This window comes from Moschus berezovskii, chromosome 6, assembly GCF_049115385.1.
Source record: "Moschus berezovskii isolate FMDL1 chromosome 6, NW_MosBer_1.0, whole genome shotgun sequence".
NCBI classification, from domain to species: Eukaryota; Metazoa; Chordata; class Mammalia; order Artiodactyla; family Moschidae; genus Moschus; species Moschus berezovskii.
In genome coordinates, this window is record NC_142465.1 from 106,162,325 (window position 1) to 106,171,943 (window position 9,619).

Below are 9,619 nucleotides of genomic sequence, written 5' to 3' on the forward strand. Positions count from 1 at the left end.
TTCCTGGAATTCCCTTCCTTAGTCTCTCAACATTTTCCTATCTTAAGAAGTCGAGTTCTTAAGTTGAGAAGTCCTCTTCCAAGAAGACTCCAAGTCTCCTCCAAGAAGTTTTTCCTGACTCCCTTCCTCGACTCTACCTTCCTTGTTTATTCACCCCCAGTATCTCTTGTATACATCCTGGTGCTGTTTGGTTGATTTGTTTTCAATATTTATCACACATTTAATCTACTCTATGAAATGGTTAGCTCCTCAAAAGTAGAGATAACATTTACTTATTCATTTCCTCTCAAGCTCATGGTAGGTACCTCTTTACTATGAGCTGTAACAGCAACAAATAAATATTTCCTGGCCAATCTACTGTTAAATCACTAAATGTATACACACACACATGTACACTGACAAGAAGCTGTTACTAATAGAATGGGTTTACTAGGCAGAGTGAAACAATGTGAAGAGGAAAGAAATAGTAGCAAAAACTTACTTGAGAATTACAAAAAAATAATAAGTGAATGTCTACCAATTTGGGCATACTCAAGCAAACTCAAGTGGATAAAGGGGTGAAGCCTAAAAGCAATGATATATCAATAATAAATTCAATAGTTCTACGACTAATAAATCAACAGTACATTTAATAATTTCACATTTGATGTGTATGTCATGCCTGAGATTTGAGGGGAGGTAAAGTCTGTATAAACACTTGTGATGGAACTTCCTTGGTGGTCCAGTGGCTAAGACTCCACACTCCCAGTTCAGGGGGCTGGGAGTTCAATCTCTGGTCAGGGAACTAGATGCCACATGCCGCAACTAAAACTCACCGCAGCCAAATAACTAAAATAAATATATTAAAAAAACACTTGTGATGACTGTTAGTGTTAGTCACTCAGTCGTATTCGACTCTTTTGTGAACCCATGGACTGTAGCCCACCAGGCTCCTCTGTCCATGGGATTTCCCAGGCAACAATATCGGAGTGGGTTTCCAGTCCCTTATCCTTGACAAATCAACAAAACCCAATGAAAAGTTAACAGGGCCAGCTCTCCTAAAAGACTGTGTAGCCCAAAGTACATTTCTTTCTTTTTTTTAAATTAAAAAATAAATAAATAAAATAAAAAATTTATTTTATGGGCTGTGCTAGGTCTTAGTTGCAGCATTTGGGATTAGTTCTCTGACCAGGGATCAAACTCAGACATCCTGCATTGGGAGTGTGAAGTCTTAGCCACTGGACCATCAGGAAAGTCCCACAAAGTGCACTTCTTGTCTATAAGTAAGGAATAAATCATAGCCATAAAATATTTCTCCTTTCTAGTATTTAGTTTTTTTTTTTTTTTCCCTTCTCCTTCCCATATGTTGCTCTAGAACCAACAAATTTAAAATCATGATTTCATTGACTCAGTTTTGCATTTGGCGCTCTGGACTTCAGCACATTATCACATACCCCTCCTCCACCCACACAGCCCACCCCAACAAACCCACGGTCTCTGACAGCTCCCGAGGCATTCTCAGCCTCATTCAAATTGCTTTCTAGGTCAAGGAATGTAGTAAGCCTACCTTCCAGCTACCAGCCCCCTGCCCTTTGGTCTTTCTCTCCGGAGGCTCTTCCTTTAGACACAATGGGACACAGGTAGGGGGATGGGGTGAATTCATCTCAGGCTTTCATGCAAAGACCCCCACCAGCAAAGAACAAAACTTCCCGTACCAGCAGTTTAGAGAGCTGCAGGCAAACCAACGTACCTGGTGGCCTTGACTGCCCCCAACTACCAAACAGTGCTAATTGAGAGCCTGGAAGTCGTTTTCCCCCATTTAAACTTATTTTCCCATTTTTGTTGAAATGTAATTGATATATTATTACAATATTGTATTAGTTCAAGGTGTAATGTAATAATTTGATATACGTATGTGTTGTAAATACATCACTGACTCTGCACATGAGTTTGAGTGGGCTCCAGGAGCTGGTGTTAGACAGGGAAGCCTGGCATGCTGCAGCTCATGGGGTTGCAAAGAGTCGGGCACAGCTGAGTTATTGAACTGACTGACTGATGTGTTGCAAGATCACCACAATAAGTTCAGTTAACATCCATCACCTCACATTCTTTTTTTTTCCCCTCTTTGGCCATACTGCAGGGCATTTGGGATCTCAGTTCCCTGCCTGGGGATGGAACCTCTGCTCCCTGCAGTGGAAGCACGCAGTCTTAAACACTGGACTGCTAGGGAAGTCCCTGACATTCCTTTTTTTTTTTTTTTTTTTTAAAGAAATCATCTTCTATTTCTAATGAGACAGAGACTCTCTGCCTGAAACACAGTGTATTCCACCCACCCTCTCCTTGAGGCCTCTCTTCCAGACTCTTTTCCCCTCCAGGATAGTGGTCCACGAAGACAAAGATTACACAGAATTTCATCCCCTTGTTTGGACCCTGCAATAATCCTACTCTTGCAAGTCTGCATCTTTGTATTGTGAGTCAAACTCAGCTCGTGTGGGAGCTAAGCCAGCAGGTGGAGACCTGAGCAGCAGAGTGGATGGGAGGATTAGTCAAGAATTGTATTTTAGAAAAACATATAATAGCAATTTGCCAAGGGCTTGCTTTTAGAATTGGGAGATTGGAAACAAAGAAATCTTAAAGATTCTTGAATGTTGAATTTGGGAATGAGGAGGAAAATTGAAGGCGCAGATAGTTATCTTTTGTCCATAAACATGTTAGTGCTGGAATTCAACTCTAAAAACTGTTCCTTTGGGAAATAAACCAAAAGAAAAAGAAAGAGGATGGTGTGAGGTTTAAGGACCAGACAGGATTTCCATGCCTGAGAAGGAAAATCTATTCAAAGAAAGAGCCAGAAGAAGCAAAAAAAAGGCAAGATAAAGATGACTGTTTAGGAAGGAGAAATAGTCAGGAGGGCAAATGTTGGTTCTAAAATAAATCTATCACATTTGCTCTGGCAAGTCTATTCCAGGAATATCAATTGCCTAGAGAATGTTCTTTTTCTCCTTGTTTCCAATGCAGGAGACACAGAAGACCCAGGTTCCATACCTGGATTGGAAAGATCCCCTGGAGAAGCGAATGGCAATCCACTCCAGAATTCTTGCCTGGGAAATCCCACGGACAGAGGAGCCTGACGGTCTACAGTCCCTGGGGTCGCACAGAGTGGGACAGGACTGAGCGAGGAACACTTTAACTTTTCTTTTCACAGGTCAATAAATCTTATTATTTTATATCTAGCAATGTCCCAGATAAAGAAAGTGGTGCTTTCATTCTATCATGCAATGTTAGATTTCATGTTCACTGGATGAGAACAAAAATCTCATTAAGTATTGTCAGACTTAGAGGTCATAGGCATAGGGTCCTGAAAGAATTTCTATTAACAGCCATGGGTGTAGATCACGGACATGTCAAATGTTATGAGCATTTTACTTTCCTTGATTCTTACAATAACACAGAGAAGGTACAGATAAGGTACTTTTGCCCTTATTTGTAGATGAGGAAACCGAGACTTAGTAAAGTGGCTAAGCCAAGCACTTATGTGTTTATGTGTTTTTAAAAACCAATTTAAAATCCTCCACAGTAAAGGTTTATGTATGATGACTAACCAGGCTCCCAGGATTCTAGGTCTGCAGGTCCTTTCCTCTGGCTCTTGCCCTGCTGAAGAGATTTGGTGGTTTTTCTGAAAGCCAAAAACCAAGACACAAGTTAGGTGGGGGCTGACAACAAGTACGATTTTTTAACATCAGCTGATGCCTTAACATTCCATATGTGTTTTACTGTGACCTTAGAGTGAACCAAAGAGGAAAATGGAGTTAGTTGCAGTTTTTGCCATAAATTAGCCTGATTTCGAGACCCTAAGGGGGTCTCAAGTCAAGGGAATTTATTGTCCCAGTGAGAGTTTCAGTCACCTTTGGTGGTCACAAGAATCGGAGGTGCATCTTTGACTTTTAAAAGGTGGAAACAAGGTGAAGCTAGGAGTATCTCTTTGCTGGGTTCATGATGTTTCCCATTTCCTAGGTCCTAGTTTTCCAGTTTCCCACCGGGTCTGGGTTACTCTGCAACTCTCTTTTGCATTACAATGGCCTTGGTGAGACTGGCAGACGGGATTAACCGGGAATTCGCAAGGGTGTGTGTGGGCGTGGGGTTGCCAGGAGGGGCGGGGCGATGTATGGATGAGCCTTACTTATAAATGTAGAGCCTCTAACTATATGTTTTCATTTTCCTAGATTGGACTGCTTGGTACTTATCTCACAGGTGACTCCTTTCATTCCGTCTTTTTTTAATAAAGACTTTCACACCTGGAGATCTTCACCTTTCTCTAAGTTCTTCTACATAGATTCTTCAGCCTGGACTTTTCCTAGCATCTAGCTCTCAGGCTTTTTCCTTCTCCTTAAACTCAACAACATGAGTGCGGACCCAGCTTGTCCCCAAAGCCTGCTTGGCTCCGAAGCATCCAACTCTAGGGAATCTTCACCCATGCCTGAAGAAAGTTACGCGTCCTTGCAAATGTCATCTGCTGACACCCTCGACACGGACACTGGTAAGAAAATACTGAATCCTTGAAGGGGCTAAGTTCCTTCAGGGAAAGAGAAAGAAGAAAGGGACTGAAGGTCATTTGTCTTCCTCTTGAGCCCATCAACATAAGCAGGTGTCATGATCTGTTAATCCTCTCGACACCTCTTTTCCAACTATAATCTGATGGGGTCGTGCGCTTCCCCGGTGTCTCAGGCGTCAGACGGGGTCCCGGGAGGAGCAGTTCGAATGTATACGGTGTATTTGAGAGTTTACGAGCCACAGGCAAATGCGATATGATACACTGATGAGTAAAACCTTAGCGTCATGCGGAGCACCCAGTAACGGAAATGTTACTGCGAAGCCATAAGTCAGAGCATCATGGCTTGGCACGGGTGAGCATCGCCTTTTCCGTCTGTCTATTCAAGGTGTGCTAGAGATGGCATCCTTAATGATCCGAAACGCACCTTTTGGAAGTATTTTACCTTTCTACTATACAAGTAGCCGTGGTGTCTTCTCCTAACCTCTGGATGTCTGGATATTACTGGGTAGTTTTTAAGCACCTGGTATGCTCAGGTCTCCTAAATCCAGGGGAAGTAAGTGTTCACCTCACTTGATGGTGGATGATTCCAGAAGGTTTAATAGGCTGTCTAAATGGGTAAGAGCTCAGATCTGAAATCCAGTTTGGCTTCAAAATCTATGCTCTAGTACTTAAGCTTCTAACTGGTAACTCTGAATGTAAGAGATGCTCAGGATACTGTAAAGACAGCACCACCTTTTTGGGAAATCAACTTGGCAGTCATTATGGAAAATAAAAAGGTAAAAGGTAACACTAGCCATTTACCCAGGAATGAGATTTTTTTTAACATTTATGGTGTAAGACAGACAAAGAACTATTTATGATTACAACTGTAGAACTTGGTTGTGGAGAAGAGAATAATAAAATAACTGCTGTATTTGAGGCAAGATGTCCCAACTGCGATATTTGAGTGTTGGATTTTAATGTTAACCCCATTTTCCTAAATTTTGTGTTTGTATCCTTTTATAATTTCACATGGTGAAAATACAGCACTTAATACAAGGAAATGGGCATGTCCTCCTAGCAAGCTAACTGCACATTTGTAAAGATGATTTTAAAAAATTTTGTTAGACCAAGCCCCTTGCTGTGTGGGATCTTTGTTCAATCAGGGATGGAAGCCGTGCACCCTGCATTGGAAGCCCACAGAGTCTTAACCACTGGACCACCAGGGAAATCCTAGATAATTTTTAAGACACACCTAACCTCTAGTCATGAGTTGACTTTCCTACTTGTGAAATTGTGATCTTTTTTTAAATTTTTAGTTGTGGCTGTTTAAGGGGCCTGTCCATTTATTCCATGACAAGGGTAGAATTCGAGTTGAGCACTGGGAATACCTCTATACAAATAAATCTAATACAGGAAATAAAATTCTCAGTTACAAAGTCAATAATATATGTCAAGCCTTTGCTAGACAGTGTTTTTCTGTTACCTTGTTGTGTTCTTTTAAATTTTTTGTCTGTTGCATCATCCTAATCAATGGAAAAACTCCATGAGATATACAACATGGAAAAGATAGCAAATATTTTATAATTATAACCTTTAAAAATTGTAAATAACTATATTGTACACCTGCGATTTACATATTATACAGCAAGCATATTTCACTTAAAAAAACAACTATGATAAGCTTGGCCCAATTGCCAAACCAAAACAAATAAACTCCATGAGGAAGGGATAATCCTGGAAATGAGACCACAGAGCTAACCAAGGTCTGGGTTGCAATAGGCGTTTATTGGAATTCACATTTTCTGACAGTCCTGGTATTAAAACTGGGTAGTAAACTGTTAATTCTATAGGGTCCCCAAGAATCTGGATCATCTGTTTTATCAAAGAGGTTTGAGTCCCTCTTTGCTTCCCACCCAGGACAGGGGAACCTGGTGAGCTGCAGTCCACGGGGTTGCAGAGTCTGGACAGGACTTCAGTTCAGTCGCTCAGTCGTGTCCGACTCTCCGCAACCCCATGAATCACAGCATGCCAGGCCTCCCTGTCCATCACCAACTCCCGGAGTTCACTCAAACTCATGTCCACAGAGTCAGTGATGCCATCCAGCCATCTCATTCTCTGTCGTCCCCTGCTCCTCCCACCCCCAATCCCTCCTAGCATCAGACTCTTTTCCAGTGAGTCAACTCATCGCATGAGGTTTTGCAGTTTCAGCTTTAGCATCAGTCCTTCCAATGAACACCCAGGATTTATCTCCTTTAGAATGGACTGGTTGGATCTCCTTGCAGTACAAGGGACTCTCAAGAGTCTTCTCCAACTTAGCCACTGAACAAAAACTGTTCCCCAGCAACACATGATATTAACCATGTCTATTACATGTAAAATGTATTTTGTGCAAAACTTGCCAGTGTTCAGGATCACTTAAGAATAAAGTTATTACAAGAATAAAGTTATTACCTACCATCTTGCTCTGAGGACTTTTAATAGTGCTTTGAAAACAGTGCATTTTTTAATATTTGAAATTTTAGAGAAAAGTGTTGTTTTATTCCCAACAGTCTCTCCTCTTCCTTCCTCCATGGATCTGCTTATTCAGGACAGTCCTGATTCTTCCACAAGCCCCAGAGTGAAACCACTGCCCCTGTCTGCAGAGGAGAGCACAGAGAAGGAAGAGAAGGTCCCAGTCAAGAAACAGAAGGTCAGAACTGTGTTCTCACAGACTCAGCTGTGTGTGCTGAATGACAGATTTCAGAGGCAGAAATACCTCAGTCTCCAGCAAATGCAAGAACTTTCCAATGTCTTGAACCTCAGCTACAAGCAGGTACAGTTGTTTTGTTGTCCATGCAATAAGAAATATAAAACAAGGGATTTCCCTGGTGGTCCAGTGGCTAAGACTCAGCACTGCCAATGAAGGGGGCCTGGGTTTGATTCCTGGTCAGGGAACTAGATCCCACATGTCACAACTAAGACCCCACACAGCTGAATACTTTTTTTGGGGAAAAAAAAAGAATGTTTATGCATCTCTACAAATAAGTTAATTTTTAATAATGAAAATGGAATCTTTTTGTAATGTGTTTTGTGACCATCTTTCTTTCACTAAATATCTATTGCAAATGTGTCATAATTTATTAAACCATTTCCCTTGTTAAACAAGCCAAAATGTGAAAATGTTTCCAGTTTTCCCTTAAAGAAAGGAAAAACACTCCTATCATCTTGAGTTAGAAGAGTCCTAGACAACTACTGGTTCGCATTAAAATTAAAGTTGCATGTTTTATCTGTATACATCTGATTACTGATGAAGTTAATCATTTTTTCATATATTTATTGGCTAGTTTATTCAGGCAAATGGTTTTCTATCTCTGGTACCATACTTGGAAAGTCCTCTATCAAATGATCTTAACTTTTTGTATAGTTGTCCTTGTGAAGTATGTTTCATAATTCTTGAATTAAAACACGATTGTCATATTAAATGTAAATGTGCTAATATGGAAGGGGGGGTGCTTATTATTGCAAACAAGTTACTTTTAACTGTGGCTAATGAACAGTATGGGTAGACATTTGAGTGTGAACCTCCTAGTTCATAGCCATAGCCTCCTAGCCATACTCTCAGTGTATCTAACTGGTTAAGTTTATTAAACATAAGTTTATTTAAAAAGCCAACTGACTTGAAAGGCTTGAAATTCACTCAGATTCAGGATTTAAGAAAAGAGTCTGATAATTAGAATTTTTGTTTCAAGTTTGCGATAGTTGTAGCTATTGGGAAAATAACCAAACCTTAATCTTCTTTGGTTCTTACTATCAATACATCCTGCATTACTAATATTTAATTTTAAATTTATTTGTGGGTTTTGGGGGAGATTTTTGGCATGCAACACATGGGATCTTAGCTCCCTGACCAGGGATTGAACCCATGCCCCCAGCATTGGAAGATCGGAGGTCCTACTAATATCTTAAACTTTTTCTGGTTATCTTTTCCTTGTCAGGTGAAGACCTGGTTCCAGAACCAGAGAATGAAATGTAAGAAATGGCAGAAAACCAACTGGCCGAGGAATAGCAATGGCATGCCTCAGGTAATAAGAGAAAACTTAAATTTTTCTGCTTCTTCCTAACAAAGACTTTTCAGTTTTGTCCATTGCTGCAGCATGCTATCTCAACCATGGGCAATTCTGAACTTCCAAGTACTTTTTTAGTTAATCCATTCTTCTTTTTTCAAAAGGGCCCAGCAACGGCAGAATACCCGGGCTTCTATTCCTACCACCAGGGGTGTTTGGTGAACTCTCCTGGAAACCTGCCCATGTGGGGTAACCAGACCTGGAATAACCCCACGTGGAGCAACCAGAGCTGGAACAGCCAGTCTTGGAGCAACCACCCCTGGAACAGTCAGGCCTGGTGCCCCCAAGCCTGGAATAACCAGCCTTGGAACAATCAGTTCAACAACTACGTGGAGGAATTCCTGCAGCCTGGGATCCAGCTCCAGCAGAATTCTCCCATCTGTGATCTGGAGGCCACCCTGGGAACTGCTGGGGAAAATTATAATGTAATACAGCAAACTGTCAAGTATTTGAGTTCCCAGCAGCAAATCACAGATTTATTCCCAAACTACCCTCTCAACATACAGCCTGAAGATTTGTAACGGCTATTTGTGACAGCTATTGTATGCAATCTTAACGTGAGCAGAGACTGTGTGTCCGCTAGAATTTTTCTCGTTTTAGAATTCTGTACCACTTCCCCTTAGTAAGCTGCTTTTCACTATACCTTCTGTGTCAATTTGAGGGGGAAGGGTAATAAGTCCAATAAGAGGTTTCAGAAGAATTGTACAACATGACAAAAGGTGTCTGGCTATAGATAACTCGATAATAGTATTTTGGATATAATATATAATATTTTGGATACTTTTAGGATCTAGAATCTAAGCACAGGGAGCAAAAGTACAAAGACATGTGATGAGGATTATTCACATTTTCTGGGATAAGGAGGCTTTACTTGTTAGAATCTCGGTCCTTAAGATGAAGAGTGCTTTACTGATTTCCTCCACCCCTTTTAGCTATTTTACTACAACCCCTAATTTGTTCATCACTATTTTTGGAGAACGATGTTTTGTATTTTGCCACATCATAG

At 40.9% G+C, this 9,619-nt stretch overlaps 1 protein-coding gene across 3 annotated transcripts; it reads left to right on the forward strand.

Annotated features, from left to right (window-relative positions):
- The first annotated feature begins 4,377 nt into the window (after positions 1–4,377).
- NANOG (Nanog homeobox) lies at positions 4,378–9,134 on the forward strand. Of its 3 annotated transcripts, XM_088836751.1 has the most exons (5): positions 4,378–4,513; positions 4,619–4,621; positions 7,060–7,322; positions 8,485–8,571; positions 8,718–9,134. In XM_088836751.1, exons 1-5 carry the CDS (start codon positions 4,378–4,380, stop codon positions 9,132–9,134), a joined length of 906 nt encoding a protein of 301 aa, XP_088692877.1. The 3 variants fall into 3 exon arrangements, with proteins under 3 accessions (XP_088692877.1, XP_055252149.2, XP_088692878.1); XM_055396174.2 differs by lacking the exon at positions 4,619–4,621; XM_088836752.1 differs by lacking the exon at positions 4,619–4,621 and having other exon boundaries at positions 8,763–9,134.
- Positions 9,135–9,619: the final 485 nt, after the last annotated feature.

What these genes read in the sequence shown, in the direction of transcription:
- NANOG (XM_088836751.1), top strand. Translation starts at nt 4,378, where the DNA reads ATGAGTGCGGACCCAGCTTGTCCCCAAAGCCTGCTTGGCTCCGAAGCA. An exon ending in TGAACCTCAGCTACAAGCAG is followed by an intron (nt 7,323 to 8,484) that starts GTACAGTTGTTT and finishes TTTCCTTGTCAG; the next exon opens with GTGAAGACCTGGTTCCAGAA. An exon ending in ATAGCAATGGCATGCCTCAG is followed by an intron (nt 8,572 to 8,717) that starts GTAATAAGAGAA and finishes TTTTTTCAAAAG; the next exon opens with GGCCCAGCAACGGCAGAATA.